At 43.0% G+C, this 17,152-nt stretch overlaps 1 protein-coding gene across 4 annotated transcripts in view; it reads left to right on the top strand.

Annotated features, from left to right (window-relative positions):
• Positions 1-17,152, top strand: part of SMARCC1 (SWI/SNF related BAF chromatin remodeling complex subunit C1) — a 95,867-nt gene that overhangs the window by 67,619 nt on the left and 11,096 nt on the right. For 2 of the 4 annotated variants that reach the window (XM_072854924.1, XM_072854926.1), the window contains 4 exons: positions 300-414; positions 1,305-1,459; positions 6,770-6,904; positions 11,943-12,201. In XM_072854924.1, the coding sequence (XP_072711025.1) occupies positions 300-414; positions 1,305-1,459; positions 6,770-6,904; positions 11,943-12,201 (664 nt within the window). Of the gene's footprint in view, positions 1-299; positions 415-1,304; positions 1,460-6,769; positions 6,905-11,942; positions 12,202-15,095; positions 16,313-17,152 lie in introns of those variants that run through there. The other 2 variants (XM_072854927.1, XM_072854925.1) reach the window with 2 other exon arrangements.

The raw sequence follows: 17,152 nt of genomic DNA, 5'->3' as shown, positions 1-17,152 counted from the left end.
GGCAGCACGAGGCAGGGGCAAAACATGTTCTTATGTCATCTTAGTTCAGGATTTCTTGTACCTTCGGATTAAATTTGGCCTGGGTTACTGAATGTGATAGACTTCCGTCCAGTATAGCAATTACTTTGTTTATTCAGATTTTGGATACGCTTGTCAAAATGGGCTTAAGTGTAGCAGTCAACCTTTAAAATTTCATCTCTTCCTTTATGACAGTGAATTAATTTGAAAGCTATAAACGAAGTTAACAGTGAACGTCTTCTATAGCTCTCATTCTTCAAACAATCTTTCACCCCATTTAGGTTGAAAACAAAGCAGAGAGTGAAATTGAGGAAGGCGATAAAGTACAAGAAGGAGAAAATGAGAGAAATCCAGAAAAAGAGCAAGACAGCGAAGTGACTGCAGACACCAAGCCAGGTAATGGTTCCCAGCTGTTCCTCAAGCTGTGTTAGCTTTAATAGCCTTTCTCTAAAGTGCCTGGAATAGACTATAAACTCAACTGTGGCAGAAATATTTCCTCTTGCACATCAGGCTGCTTCATGGTTCAGTAGTAAATATTCTAGTTTAATTTCACTGCAAACCTTAGGCACTAAATTCTTTCTTGAACTCATTTTAGACCTCAGCTGAGCTTTCTGTCACTGTGTGTAGTGACTGGGTGAAGAAATTGCAGTAGCAAAGTGCGTGTAGGTCATCTAAATTATTTTATTTTGCCTGTATTGCACACCATTTGATCATTCTTGATGCAAAGAAATGGGACTGCTCACTTCTACCCTTAGAACTTAATATCTTAGCTCAGTTTCCCTGTGAAGTGATGCAGAGCCTTTATTTTGACAAGCTGAGGAGTACTAGGGTTTTTTTCTACATAAGACATTATTCTTCTTATTTATTTTTAATGTTTTCCCCTTGTACCACACACATATCGTTTTTTTCCTGGAACTTACACTCAGTATTTTAGCACCAGGTAGAACAAGAAACATTTGGGTTTGATGTAATAATGGAGTTGATTTGGAAATGCAGCTGAAATTGTTCTTATGAGAGTAAGCTGATGGCAGAAGATGAATTGACAGGATGGAAACTAAAAGCATTTAAAGTTGCCTTATTTGTTGGATCAGATCCTCTTAGACTAGAATTGTTCCCCTGTCAGCATTTGGACGAGTAGCGGTACTATAACATAGGAACGTGATAGTGTGTGGATGAATTAATTTGTTTGACTAATAGCAGCGGGCATAGTGCAATTCCTGTCCTGACGCGAACCTGTTAACAAGGGGAGAATGCACGTAACAGACTTGGTGGTAAATGTCTTTCAGAAGAAAAGGAGGCAGAAGAGAACAAGGAGAACGTTGATGCAAGCAAAGACAAAGAAAATGAGGCTGGGAAGAAGAAAGTGGAACACGAAATCTCGGAAGGAAACGTAGCTACAGCTGCAGCTGCTGCCCTTGCCTCAGCTGCCACCAAAGCAAAGGTTTGTTTTATACAAATATCCATTGGCTTGGTTTCCAGTTCACATTAGAACTCTTCTTAAAATGGTCCTTTGTTCCAGATCTATGCGGTTTCATGTTCTAATCTTTAACACCTTGAAGGAGCACAAATGCCATCTTCAGTTTCTTCTGCTTGAACTCCAAAGTGAAATAGTGTACAATTTTAACTTAGGCAGCTGCTCTTATGATGATGAAGTCGATGAACATCCCTAAGAAACAGCCCCAAAAAGTGCTTGTCATTTTTGGGAAGACTTTTCCCTGCTCAGTAGGTCTGGCTGTAATGCTGAGGACATAGGGCTGGGTGATAAAACCCGTACGTTGCCTCTTTTGCTGTGCCACCGGCTGTTCTGTGGACGTCACGCAGGCCTTCCGTGCTTGGACTCTTTGTCTGTAAAAGCAACGTGATGTTCAATTCTAGCATTACAATTTTTTTATAGACAACTTAATGATTTTTGTGTTAAGGGGTACTGTGTGTCTGTTAAAAGCACGTTCTGGTCTTTATATCATTAAACTTCTGTTTGTTTGTCTGTAGTCTGTTAATGAGCCGTGGTTTGAATCAGTGCCCTATCTAATAGCTTTTCTTCACCCTATAATTACTAATTGCATGTTGTCTTTCATTTTCTTTTCGCAGGAACCAGACCGCCTTCGCTTCTTTCAGAATATCTTTTTTCAAAATCTGTTTTCTCTTTACATATTTTTTTGGATTCAAGTTGTAGTTTGGGTTTCTTAATTGCTCTTGGATTCAGTGCCATGTTCCATGTCACCTACTTTATAGATACCAACAGCAAAGCGTGGGTGGTTATTTCTGGATGGATTTCCAGGACATAATGGTGGACGTAATGAGGTGTTGCATGTGTTGTACTGACTCTTGCAGTCTTGATCTTTGACTCTTACAACTTTAGACTTTTTTTCCCAACTGCATCACATAGATTGAGGATAGTGTGATGATAGGTGTTGTCATGATGATACAGCCCCTCCTTTATGAACCCATGGGATTTGAGGATCTTTTTAGTTCTACCTTTCAAGCCAGGTTCTAAAATCACAAGTTGCCTGAATTCAGCGTTGCTTGGTGTCAGAGGTAGGCACCCTAGCTGTGTGGAATCCCGCTTGGCAGGCAAACTTCAGGTTCATAATTTTGGTGAAGCGCAGAGTCCGAACTGGCTCCCTTGTGCATCACTTTGCCTGTCTGCTTCTGAACCGATGGTGCTCCAAGCACCAAGCTCTTTTACTGAGAGTAACTTACTTTCAGTTCATCAGACGTACAGATATTTTCATCCAAGTTGAAAAAAACCCTGCATATGTATAAGGAGGCATGAAATTTAATCTCTATTTTATGGAAGGTTACTTTCTCCAAATAAAGATGATCTCCTACTTTCCTTCCTTTGGTGATAACGAGTGCTAGAGGGGGAAGGGACTTGGCTAATGGCAGCTTTCATTATGGTAATAATAATATTCTAGAAGAATTTTAGCTTTATATTACAGGAAATAATGTATTATAATTAGGATGTTCACACTTCACAGTAGAATTCAAGTTCAACAGGGATTTCTCTTTCCACTTGCACTTAAAAACCCAGACAATATTAAGGCTTTCAGTGAGCTGTATCTTGTCTGAGAGAGTCATTCAGTTCTTGATAATAAACTCACGACCTGGTCATGTGAAGAGCTGTTACAAAGTTGTTTTCCTTCCGATTTTATATCAGAGGAATACTGCAGTCGACTTGTAAGGAGAAACAGGGGTTAAAGGCAGGCATGTGAAGTTTTTTGTTCTTTTGAGATAGGACAGCTTATTGGTGAAGCCACTTATTTGAGAAATGGTATCCAGTGAATGTGTTCGTTTAGGGGTGAAACTGTATTCCTATGTATAGAATGGAGCAACAATTTAAAATGCATTTTTACAGGTTATGGCTTCCGTACAAACAATATTAGAATTAAAGTTCCTTTTCCTCACTTTCTTCTCAGATTCCTAAATCCATGTAAGCTGTGTGTTCTTTTCTGTGCATAAGTAGCACCTGATAGAAAATGTCGCCCTCCTGCAGATTGCTCTTAGCTTTTGTCCAGTTGTGATTGAGCTGCAGAGCTTCTGCTGTAGCTCTTGATCCATCGGTTACGCTGCCAAAAAGGGCTGTTCTGGTCCTAATTTGCCCTCATGCATAACACTGATCCCATGATGTCTCTGAATTTCTGTTTTGAGGTAGTTGTGATTGAATACACCTTTTCTAGAAGACACTGATACCAAAACTGCCAGTGATGCAAAACCTCCTGTAATTGTCTGTAAGTTTTTGTTGGTTTTTTTTTTCCCATGGGTGGTAAACTTTGTTGTTAAGCTTTATTCCTAGGCTGAAATGGTTCAAGCACTCACCATTGTACCATAGCAGCACTTTCCGTTGCCTACTGAATTAAAAAGCCTTTGGTTATCAACCGCTCTTTCTTATATGTAGGTATTTAGAAACATAACATTCAGGAATAGAAGGAATCCTGTTGCTAAAATCATGTTTCTTCTTTTTGCAGGCAGCTACATCCCATCTTCTGTTTATAGGCAAATCAAATTATGTCTTTAATTGGTTCCTTTTTGCTGCTGCTCAAGAAACTCACTATAGGACCTTTTTCATCTCACGTTTGAATGTATGCATGACAGGACTTAGTTTTTCCCATTGTGTGCCTTAATTGAGATAGTTGTGTGTTATCTGGCACCTTTATTTCTGTTTTATTTGTGAAAGACAGTCTTATCCCCTTTTGCCCTCACAAAGTGGAAGCTAGGTGAAGCATCTAGTCCCCTTTCGCAAAATAGGAAGAGGGAAGGAAGAAAGAGTAATTTTCTTTGCCTGTTGCAATTTCAGTTAACGTCTTGCATGTGGATGAGAGGACTTCAGCACAGTATTCCAGTGAGATGGTGCTAGGATGCTATCCGTTTTCCAGAGGTCTCTCATGGTCTGGCTGTATATACCAGTTGCCATACTCATGCTCTTGCTGTGATTAGCTAATTTCAGAACTCAAGCTGGGTTTAAGAAGGTTAGGAGATGGGCTAGGTTCTGGGAGATGTGTGTGTGCTGGGTCAGTAACTAGCCTTGTGATTCCTCCCAGGTTTATCAGCATTCATCCAGAAGGGATTTGGAGCAGAGACACCAGAGGCAGTACTGGGGCAACGGGCCCAAACCCAGGCACAGAGGCACTCACGGCCATGCTTGTCTCTCGGCCTCCCATGTTTAAATAGTAAACCAAAGCCGTGTTCTGTATCCGCTCTCGGCCAGAGTCCAGGCCCACCTTGCTTAGTGATGCTCAGGTTGTTCAGAATTGCTGTGTCCCAGCATAATGTCACATACCATCTTCTTTTTTGCTTATTTATGACTTAAGGTGGATGCAGCAAGGTGTTTATCAGGCAATTTAAATCACTATTAGTTTTGTCTTAGTGGGTTTTTTGTCAACCGCAGAGTCAGTAATGACTTGTTCTCTGTCTACATGAAAGCACTGGGTAATGCCAGGTCTCCTTGGGTCTCTTCAGGAAAAACTTCAATGATGATTTCCTTTCTAATGTGTATTTTGAGACCTGCCTTTTACCTAATCCTGTGCCTTGCTGATTTTATGTTAATCTGGTTTCACTATTAAAATCACACACATCAAGCAAGGCAAAATGACTGTCAGAAGGCTGTGTCTATCAACAAAGGTACTTCTGTCACTCCGACTTTTCATACAAATGAGTTTGTTTTACTAAACAGTGTTAGTTGATGTTAAATTTTCTAGTTCTGTCAGCCGTTCAGTTACTTTATTTCACGTGTGCACCACTGTTGGGTCAGTGTTTAACTGAATAGCCTACTTGAATTTCACAGTGGCGTGCTGTTAGATGAACTTGGGTGATCACTCTGGTTCTCTCAAACTGTACCGCGTTTAAAATTAAACTTAGTGAGAGTCTCGAATGTATGTTATCTAGATTTACTGAAGACTTGCTTTATTGCTGGTGGGTTACCAGAGGTGAATGCTGTCAAATGACACAACATGTTAGTGATGGAAACGATATCATACGTTTTTGAGAAATTCTGTTTATGATTGGGATTACCAGGGAGTTTTATAATGCTTCTTTTCTCCAGCTCTAGTATTTCTCCCAGTTCTGAGCCAAGGTTTGGGGCACAGCTTGCTAAATACGAGTCTCTGTTTGCAGCTTGAGCTGGATGAGATCCAGCTTTTTCTTTTTTTCCTCCTTCTCCTCAACCTTCACCTTTCCCTTCTCAAAAGTCAACCCTCCTTCCCCCTCAACCCTTGGATGTGTCAGCAAGGCTTTGCTTGGCCACTATGGTCAGGAAACGTCCTTTAACTGTTAATACAGAGATTTCCAAGCAGCACACGTGATGGGTGTTTTGAGTGTATTTTCATTTCGAACAGCAGGCTTTTAACAAAAGCTGATAGAAGGCATCATTAACATGCCTTTCACGCTTGGAAAATGTGAAACACTTTTATAGGCTGTCTCGTATATCACATATATACACATATATATATCCTGTATCATTTATGTATCAGTGTGTATATGTAAATGGGGTAAAGCTAAAGCCTTGTAAAGAATCTGTTTGCCTTTTTCTGCAGTTCACTTTTGCAGTTTAAATACAGCTTTGCCTTCAGCTTTCTTCTGCAATAGGTATACTATGCAACCTGGTTATAAAAGGAAACTGGAGATTTTTTTTTAACAGTTTCTTCTGTCATCTGTGTAGAGATTTCTCTGCAAGCTCTCCCTAGCCCGAGGTGGAACTGCTGTGCTGAGAAAGCTTATGGTTTAGTGGTATGGTGCTGCGTGTAATGGGAATATCCTTAACTGGATACATAGCTTCTCATTTACTTGAGCAAAAAATATTCTAATGGCAAAGGCATGCAAGAGTCATCTCACTGTTTTTGTGGGTCGTTCCAGGTAAAAGCCTCCTGTGTGTGTTTTGGTGAAAGCTTTTTGGATGACCCACAGCTGACTCGGTACAACGTACCCTTGCTCCCTCATTTGCATTTCCACTGAAAGTGCTCTCTGTTGCACAGCGCTCGGAAGGCTTCGAGGCAAAGCTGGATTGCTTAGGAGTACTGAGCATCCACAATACCTCTTGTATTAAAACTTGGCACCTATTTATTTGATTAAAAGCTTAATAATCTTCCAAGGGCTTCTGGTTCCGAGCACAAGATTGATAATCTAATGCCCTGTTTTCTGTCCAGAAGTGGAATAGGATGGCTAAAGCTAGATGCAGGTGTGGTTGGCTTATTTGTTCCCTTAAAGCACTTTATTTTGTGACGTGCATGTAAAGCAAAAACCTGTGTTTCATCCTCAGCACCTAGCAGCAGTGGAAGAAAGAAAGATCAAGTCCCTGGTCGCCCTCCTGGTGGAAACGCAGATGAAGAAGCTGGAGATAAAACTTCGCCATTTTGAGGAGCTGGAAACCATTATGGACAGAGAGAAAGAGGCAGTAAGTAGGAGGGTACTAATCTGAAATTCTGCATTAAATCTGTCACTGCCAAGATCTATGTATGCTAACAGCTGGAAAACCAGCAACTTAAGCTGTTCCTCACCTTGATGCAGGTCTCTTTGCCTCAGCTAGAATTCATAATTACTCCCTACAGTAGTGTTTCAGCCCTCTCCTCTATCCAGATCTTCCCTTTACCATAAGCAGTAAACTGGTAGTATCCTAGATTTGCTTCCTAATCCTTACTCCTGAGCGTCATCTAAGCACGAATGTGGAATTGGTCCTGAGCCTTTATGCAGGCCTTATCACATGAATGATCTCTGATGTACTTTTCCGTGTAGAGAGAGTGAAGTGGATGGAAACCTTACTTCCCTAAGGGAAGGGAAACCAGCTCTGTTTGCCTTTCCTTCCTGACCCGGTTTGGACTGGAGATTTGGTGTTCAGCAAGTAGTTCAGGTTTTGTTTGGAGGGCATTCTCAGTAGCTCTTGGGAGAGTCCTCAAAGTGAGATGCCGTAGCAGAAGGATACATGCTCAGGAGTAACAGCTTCTCATTTTGTGATGATGAGGGATTTGCCTGAGCTGGAGAGGGCAACAGCAGCTTCAAGAGAAGGGAAGGACGCAATGATGTCTGGAGGTGGGAAAAGATGGTTGCTCATAGGCACCAGAGAAGTATCAAAGTAGAAAAAAGCTGAATTGACAAATCTAATGATGAAGTGCGACTGAGGAGGAAGAGGAGCTGGGGGAGCTAAGCAAGAAGGCTGTTAGCTTCTGGCCTCAATCTAGTGAGGCAGTAAGCCAGGGCGCAGGTCTTGATTGAGGTCTAGCCAGCCGAAGGAGGTGCTGACACTAGGAGAGCATATATATGATGCATCCCAAGCAGGGTTGTATTTATATTGTGGCACTATTAGTGACACCTTACTGGAGACTTTTGTATCCCTAAAATCAGGGTATACCATGGAGGAGATGCTGTCTCTGCCTGTCAGTGGCTGGATTACACATCAGTTACTAAGTGTTCTTTCATATATAGTGCAGCAGGCTTTCAGAGAAGCGGTTTCTCCCCAGCTGCTGTAAAGATCACCAAAACTTCATTTTTATCAGAGAGCAATAAGGTTTTTTTTATTTTTTCTGTTGTGTAGCTTGCTCATTTTTTGTCAATAGGCAATTAGTCTAGATGTGTTGAAGATATTGACTCATAATTCTAGGGTTTTTCACATTTGCCCTACCATGCAAATTTAATGGAATTTACATCCTCACTTTGGCATTAATCACATTGATAGAGTTTGACAAACTGTGGTCTTTTGTTGTCGCAGAATGTCAGCAAGAATTTCTAGATCGCTCAGCATCCACAACCATTTCAGTGTGGTGTTTGCCTCTGACACTGATTGGCAGCTCAAGAAATGGACCTAACTATTGTGAAAAGGTTCTCTGTAGACTTCTTTCTTTGGGGGATATATTCTATTAGTGACAGGGGTTGTTAGTTTTTTGGGCTTTTTTCATTTTGAGGCATATGACATTTTCCTTTTTTAAAAATGTGCATACAGATTTTTTCCCCCATGGCTTTCTGGTAGTTAAATTCAGTCTTTTCACCTGTCATTGTGGATATTTAGTTGAATAATTAAAGCAAAAAAAAAAATTCCTTAGTGCCGTTGCATATTATGCATATGTCCTTATTTGCTGCACTGGCTTTTTCTTATAGTAAAGGTAAGGTGATTCTTCATGTTGAAAGAAATCCGTGCTGCAGACTACAGGGTGTTAGATTTTAGGCAAAACACGTTTACTTCAGTGTTTAAGCTAAAGTAGTTGCAGTGCTGCCAACTCGGTGCCTAACCAGGTATCCTATTGGTAGGAGCCTTGTTGACCCAGAATTTATAATAGCACATGAATGCTTTCTTTACCCACTTCTGTTTAGGGAGGAGTTACTTGCAGAAAATGAATTGTAGTACAATGATGGTTATCATATGAGTATACATTAAGTGCTTGTAATAGTCCCTTTTAATTGTGAATTACTTTGCAACAGTGCAAAAACATGCTGTTGCAAATTTGAAGAATGTCATGAATACTACACTCTTGACTACGTACCTAAAAAATGTGGCTGGTTTCATGAATCGGGTTGTGTAGGGAAATCATGTGGCAGACTGATGCGTGCTGATCTTCTTTACGGTGCCTAGCCTCACTCTTGCCTGCCATCCGCTGCAGGTCTAACTGAGTTTTGGGAGTTGAACAGTAAATGCAAATTACGGATAGACTGCCCACCAGAAAATCTGCTACTACCAGTTGTCTTAATGCTAATCTGGGGCTACGGCAGTAGGTCGTGGCCGTAAACCTGCTTCCAAAATGATTACAACAAAGGCAGGAACCTGGTACAGAACCAGGTGTTTTGGGCTCCACAGCGGTTTTAAGACCAGCTTGTGTTATAACATGTGTTTATTTGCCTTTTTCCTCTGTCCAACTGTCTCTTCTCATCCCAAGGGGAGGGTATGTGTAGAAGAGAAGTTTTCACTGGTTTTCCTAAGTACAAGGTGTGTTTTCAGACACTGGATGCTGATTAGGGATGCTTGTAAAGACTTTTTTTTTTTAAACTGTAGCAGGATAGGGTAGCATGAAGAGAGCAAAGCAGGAATATAAAAGAGTATAGAAAGACTATAAAAAGTATGGTGTAGCCGTACTTCTTGCCTAAGCCTTTTTTTCGGGTCATTTGCAGTAATTCTTCTCTGAACTGCCTGCCACCTACGGAATCTGTTTCTACACACGCACAATTACACCATTGGTGTACATGCCTCTTCATTTTATCAAGTTCTTCCCGCTAACGTATCAGATTGGTCAAGGAAAAAGGAGTCATGGCAGCATGAATAATCACATTGTAGTCCCTACATGCAGAAAACCAGCCCCCAACAAGGAGTATGTATTATTCATTAGGCTCTGTCTCCATCTGGTTCTGTTGGTGAATGCGTGCTCTGTAGAATTCTGTTTTCATCCATGCTTTGTCAGCAGTCAAACTGCTAACACAAAGTATTGATGGAGCTTTGGGATTTTTGGAGAACTTCTGCTAGGTGGAAGTCTCCTTGGCAACCTGCTTTTCAGATAAATTATGGAGTATGTCTTAAAATACTCATTAAATATTTGTAAACTAGTCACACAAATCCATGTGTCCAATTGCTTAAGAGTAATAGATGTAGAAATGTGTTATGATTTCTTAAAAAATTCAAATGACATACGCTTCCTTAACCAGGACAGTGATCAATCATATAAATGCCCAACAGTAAGAAATATTTTCTGTAGCGCTTTTGTCTTTTCGTTTTGGGCTTGCTTACTCTCTACATGGCTTCATAATTAAACAAAGTAGCCTATTTTATGTTAATTGGCCTAAATTACATTAGTTTTTTTTACATAATACTCTTCTTAATAGTGCAATCCATTGCTGTCTGGCTATCACTATGTCCAAGTCTTACACTTAAAATAAAGGTATGGAGTAGGATCCTTCCTGTAATCACTGAGCTCACGCTGTTGGACACGGATTCTGCTTTGGTCTTGCCCTAGAAAATCTCTTTAGTTTCCTGTTCCCCTGCATTCCAACATGCAGAAGATTGAGAGAAAAACATGCAGTTTCTTCTAGAAACTAGTTTCCGCCGAGTGGATGAGGGAAAGGCTGTGGATGTTGTCTATCTAGACTTCAGTAAAGCCTTTGACACCACAGTGTTCTCCTGGAGAAACTGGCTGCTCATGGCTTGGACGGGTGTACTCTTCGCTGGGTAAAGAACTGGCTGGACGGCTGGGCCCAAAGAGCTGTGGTGAATGGAGTTTACTCCAGTTGGCGGCCGGTCACAAGTGGTGCTCCCCAGGGCTCTGTGCTGGGGCCAGTTCTGTTTAAAATCTTTATCAGTGATCTGGATGAGGGGATTGAGTGCACCCTCAGTAAGTTTGCAGATGACACCAAGTTGGGTGTTGATCTGCTGGAGGGTAGGAAGCTCTGCAGAGGGATCTGGACAGGCTGGATCCATGGGCCGAGGTCAATTGTATGAGGTTCAACAAGGCTCAGTGCCGGGTCCTGCACTTCAGCCACAGCAACCCCATGCAACGCTACAGGCTTGGGGAAGAGTGGCTGGAGAGCTGCCCAGAGGAAAAGGACCTGGGGGTGTTGGTCAACAGCCGCCTGAATATGAGCCGGCAGTGTGCCCAGGTGGCCAAGAAGGCCAACAGCATCCTGGCTTGTATCAGCAGTAGCGTGGCCAGCAGGAGCAGGGCAGTGATCGTGCCCCTGTACTCGGCACTGGTGAGGCCGCACCTCGAATGCTGGGTTCAGTGTTGGGCCCCTCACCACAAGAGAGACATGGAGGGGCTGGAGCGTGTCCAGAGAAGGGCAACGGAGCTGGGGAAGGGTCTGGAGCACAAGGCTGATGGGGAGCGGCTGAGGGACCTGGGGTTGTTGAGCCTGGAGAAAAGGAGGCTGAGGGGACACCTCATCGCTCTCTGCAACTGCCTGAAAGGAGGCTGTAGAGAGGTGGGGTCGGTCTCTTCTCCCAAGTAACAAGTGACAGGACGAGAGGAAATGGCCTCAAGTTGCTCCAGGGGAGGGTTAGACTGGATATTAGGAGAAATGTTTTCACTGAAAGGGTTGCCAAGCACTGGCACAGGCTGCCCAGGGAAGTGGTGGAGTCCCCATCCCTGGAGGTATTTAAAAGCCGTGTGGACGTGGTGCTCAGGGACATGGTTTAGTGGTGGGCTTGGCAGCGCTGGGTTAACGGTTGGGCTTGATGATCTTCAGGGTCTTTTCCAACCTATGCGAGTCTGTGATTCTGTGTTAAGGCTGAATGCTCTGCACAGTACTCGCTGAGTGATGTGTGTTTTATTACTGAGAGGTTCTGTAGGACAAGAGGTGAGTTCATCTGTTCCAGCTGGAAAATGGCCTGGACCCTTTACCAAAACCTGCTGCAAATCAGACAGTTGTGTATCAATTGGATAGGCGTTTGATTTCCAGAAACATGTTTTAAATGTATAGCTCTTAACTTCACTTTGCCTTTTTTTCCCCTATTTTTGATGTAGTTAGAGCAACAGAGACAACAGTTGCTGACAGAACGCCAGAATTTTCACATGGAACAGCTAAAATACGCTGAATTAAGGGCTCGTCAGCAAATGGAGCAGCAGCACAGTCAAAACCCGCAGCAGTCTCACCAGCACTCCAGTGGGCCTGGGATGAACCCCCTTGGGGCACCAGCACATCCAGGTTTACTGTCTCATCAGCAGCCCCCGCCGTACCCTATGATGCACCACCAAATGCCACCACCTCACCCACCGCAGCCAGGTAAGAGTTGGAAGCAGAAAATCCCCGTACGTTAATCACCGCTCATAAGAGTAAAATCGGAGGAAGAGGCATTGCCAGGTAAAATTGCACAGGGTGTAATGGATGGTCTGTGTTACGCAGTGTTTTATTATGGTGCCGCTTATAAAACGGAAACACGGTTTGCTAGAAAGATGAGTTTTGCTGGCACTGCAGCTTCATTTTACAGCCTTTTCCCCTGCACCAGATGTGCCGATGGAGCTTGGGGCAGAGGTATCTTACCAATGTGTATGAATACCCAAAAGGAGGGAATGAGAGAGAGAGCCAGGCTCTTCTCAGTAGCACCCGGTGACAGGGCAAGGGGCAATGGGCACAAATTAAAACACGTAAAATTCCATTCAGACAGAGAAAAATACTGGGTTTTGTTGTTTTGGGGGGGTTTTGGTGGTGGGTTGGTTTTTTTTTTTTGTCCTGTGAGGGTCATCAAACCCTGGAGCAGGTTTCCCAGCAAGGTTATGGAGTCTCTATCCTTGGAGATAGTCACGCCAAGCTCTAAAGTAAAAAATGGAGCTGCCATGAACTATGATTTTCAAATGGTTTTAGCTTGTTTGTATTTCCTTAGACTTTTTTTATGCCCAGCGATCTCTGCTCCTTCAAAAACAATCATTCCTGCAAATTCTCCAGTTCATGACACACCTAACTGTGTAAAAAAACTTAGGGGAAAGGACTGGAATGAGAAGCAGACGCAGGAAGCTCCTTAAGCAGTTTCCTTTGGCGGGAGACCTGATTCTAATACGCTCCCGTGCCCTGCTCAGGGCTTTGCTTTCTGGCTTCTGCCCTGCGGTTGTGCTTGATGCCAGATGAGAGCTGCAGAACCGCGTTGGTCAGAAGGGTTGCTTGAAAGTCTCCAGTCCGGCCTCCTGCCCAGAGCAAGGCCAGCTGGTTCAGACTGCCAGGGACTTGTTCTCTCGAGGTTTAGATGTCTCCAAGGGTGGAGATATTCCTGATATCGAAGGATGGAGAAATTAGGTGGCGATGTGACTGTGCCTCACCTCAGGAACAGGAACACCCACTGCGCGTAAAAAAAATATTACTGCCATTTATTCAAAACAATTCTTTGTGCTTCGTGGCAAAACTAACAGCCCTACTGTTAAGTAACTAAGTTGCTAACAGTATTTGCAGTCTCACCTTTAAACCGTTTTATTGTTAGAAGGGATTGGGACTACCAAATGTTGTAATTTTGCTGTGAAGATGTTTATGGGAATTAGGATTGAAAGCTTTACTGTACTTGCTAAATGTTGTTGAAATGATAGTTTAAAATAGAGTAGCACCACCTGGCATGGAGTAACCTGATTGACTAGACCGCAGCAGAGGAGAACAGCTTTGGTCAATTTTCAACTGCTTAACCAAAAACCATTCTAAAAGACGACCTGTTTGGTTATTAGCCAAAAAATATTTCGGAAGATCTTGTATAGGCTGCTTCTGAAGAAGCTGAAAAGTTTGGGGTGTCATAATCAAAAATAGGATGTGGCAACAGAAAGCCTGTGGGAGCTTGAGTTTTCATCTTGGGAAGAGACCTGTGTTAAGTGCATGGTTTGGAAAGAGCAGAAGTGCACAGTAAACCAGCAGGATTTGCAGATGACCATGAAAACATGAGGCATCTAAGCCAACTGTGTGAATCTCCACAGTAATAAAACTTGATTTGATCAACCGATGCAGAGTAATGCTCGTTGGAGAGGAACATAAGAGTTAGTCTTGTGATCTAGATGCTTAAGCTGACTATTTTTTTAAGGGATCAGAGGCAGTGAGCTCCTGGGTTCTTTATGCACTTGTGGACAAAAAGTTAATACTGATATTGTTTTGGTTTTTGCTGAAGTTGAATTGGGAGTGTGCTAATACATGGTCTGGTTTTTAGATTCAAATAATATTGTAGCTCAATTTGTCTGTTGTACGCTGTATTGACAGCTCAGGTCTGTTCACTTAGCAGTAGAATGGAGAGACATTCTGTGAAATGGAAAAATGGCAAATTGAAAACAGATTAAAGGGGGGAATCATTGCATATCATTAGACTAGCTCTTTCTTACAAGCTGCGATTGAGCCTGAACGTTTAACAAGATTAAATGCATTGTTGTATTCACTAGGGGACTAATAAAACTTGATTTCTAATATATTCGCATCCTTGGTTCACATAATACCTTATTACTTCAGCGCCATCGTAATCATCCAGGCCCTCTGTATCCCCAGTGATCCCTTTCAGTGGGTATTGTGAGGAGTGTGGCACTGTCTTAATTGGTCAGGATGTCTCTCTTTCATTTTTGATTAAAGTCGAAATATTTTCAATTTGATTAAAGTTAGTCGATAGATGGACTTTTCCACCACCACCCCTCCTGGTAGAGGGTGGCAAACTGATGGATGACGCGCAGCACTTCTGGCTCCTGCGACTGAAGCATCTGGTGCGGTCTCGTGCCATACAGATACAGGACTAGGATCTTGCCCTTTACCTAGTCTGACGGTTCACTGGTTTGGTATTTTTGTGAAGGTAAGAGTTCAGAGGCGCATTAAAAGACTTTGAGAGGTTGAAGGCAAACCCCTCTGCTGCTTCTACCATATCCCAACTGACCTTGCCCAGAAAACAAGACAGTCTCTTTTCCTCAGGCTCTACGGTGGCAGTCCTTAAGTTTGTTAGAAATGCTTGGGAAATCCACAGCGTAGTACCAGAGCTCTTTGGCTTCACAGTGGAGTTTTGTATAACTTGAGGGCAAGGAGAGAAAAATGGAAGAGTTCACTGTTTCTTCGAGTGAGTTCAACACTTAAACTCTGAGCCAGTCCCGGGAGCGTGCGTGTAAATAGAAACTTAGGGATCCCTCAGTCTCCAGAGGTAGTGACTCACAAATTGACCTGATTTTCTGTTTATGTAGTTTAAGACGCCCAGAGTTTGACTTCCCTTCACGAATCAGTACGTCGTCGCAGGGTGACTCTCTGCTGGAAAGATCTCAGTTGCACGCAGCAGACACGACGTTACATCTTACTGGCACGCTGAAGCAGTCAGTAGTTGCATTTTGGGTGCACATGTATTATATCCATGAAAAAATAATCCCTTATCACATCACGTTGGTCGTGTTGAATGTGTTAAGTACTATAGAACTTCTGTTGTATCCTACGTATCTTCCTTACTTTCACATTCTGAGGGCAACTGTGGTGTCTTTATTGGACTTGTAAGTCTTGGAGCGTTAATAGTCCAATACTTTCATGACAGACCTGTACGTACATAGATCAGCAGCCAGTTTTGCTGCTCCCAAATTTGCTAATTTGGGATCCTCTGAAACAGGCTGGTGAACTTCACCTTAATGGCCACACATCTGGAAGTTCCCTGACTGCATGTCTGCCCGGGAGTCTCCTGCAGTCTTGGTGGAGATGCCAAAATTTGGCGGGTGTGGGCAGATGAATGTCACTAGCGGAGGTAATCCCTGCTAGAGAGGGCTGAGGCACACTTGCAGAAGAAATCTGAGAACTAATTTTTTGCTGCCGTTAGTCCTGTAGATGAACCTCTGGCTTCACAGAGCTTGGTGTACTGCTTCCCAGTGCAGAGCTTGAAATGCTTTTGGAAGAAGGAGGAGCATTTTCCTTACCGGAGTTCTCAGCTTCTTTCCAATAACAACCTGCTTTCCCCAAGGTGGCCAATTTCAAGAAACGTCAGTGATGAATACCACGGCGTAATTCTTCATTCAGGTATAAAGAGGTTATTGGAGCCTTATCGGAGGCAAGTCGCTGCCGGCTGCTCTCACAGCTCTGCGGGAAGAACTGACCCATTCAGTTTGCGTTAGAGAAAAATCCCAAAACAACTTAGCAGTAACTGAGAAGCACCAGTGGGCAACCTTCCAAAACACAGCCCTGAGGGGAAGCTGGGGGTGGAAATACCCTTCACAATTTCCTGTTCAGCTGCCTGGTTTTAACTCTAGACTTTACCTTGGTTCTCACTGATGTTTTCAAACAGGTTTCTGACCTTAATAGTGACTAAAAGGGTAACTGTTGGTTCAGTAGACCGTGAACAAAACGCTAAGTCGGATGTCTTTAAAGTGATTGACAAAAGCTGAAGAGATGGTAGGAAACAACGTGATGACAGGATCTGAAAAGGCATTTATAAATGGAAGAAAAAAAAAATTCCTGCTTATGGCTCTTCTGGATTCAGAGGCAGAAGCAGTTAAGCCAAATCTCTTAACTAAAGTTAACAGTGAAGCTTTTTCCAGAAAAACGTTCTTTAGCTTAGATGTCCGTCTCTGGAAACAGCCAGTGAACGTCTCCAGTCGAGGATCCGTCTTTGCAGGGAGCCGCTTTTCATCGGCATGGCCAAGCCTGGTTCTGCTGGACTGCAGAATTTGTTGGGACACGCTGAAGAGCTGAAATCAGTCCAGAGGCCAGTGCCCACGGGCAGGTTTGGTGAGAGAGGAACGAAGACGAGCCAGCGGAGTTCCTCCAGAGAGGAGAGCTGTCACTGAATTCCACTTAAAGCAAAAATTTTCCAGCGGACAGGATACAACGCACAGCCAGAGAGGCTTCTTAAAAGTTTTTGCTGCTTCTCCTGTGGCTTTTCTTTCTGGGTCTAATGTGTTTTTGCCAGTCACAGCAAGCAATACGGCTTGATGGTTGTTAAAAAGCTTTGAGTTTAAAAAGTTGAAATAGAACTCTGGTACCGATTTGCGGTGACGTGTGGTTTAACGTGATGCCCGCTTCTCTAGTGCGGGCCTGTGTTTTGAGTTTGGCTGCTTTCAGTTTGTCCTTTGGTGCCTGGGTGTGATGAGATTCTGGTCAACTCGATGACCAGGTGTTGTCGTTCTTGGCCACGGGCACTGATTTCAGGCAAGTCCTGCTACTAGCTCCTTTCCCAGATTTTTTGGCCTTTAACTTCATTTTGACTGAGCTTATTTTGTTCTCTCCTTTCCCCTGGAATGAAGACTTTTGAAACAGAAAAATAAAA

The sequence above is a fragment of the Ciconia boyciana genome, chromosome 2 (assembly GCF_034638445.1).
Source record: "Ciconia boyciana chromosome 2, ASM3463844v1, whole genome shotgun sequence".
In the NCBI taxonomy this organism is placed as follows: Eukaryota; Metazoa; Chordata; class Aves; order Ciconiiformes; family Ciconiidae; genus Ciconia; species Ciconia boyciana.
The sequence above is the reverse complement of the archived record's forward strand: the minus strand, read 5'-3'. Positions and strand labels throughout refer to the sequence as shown.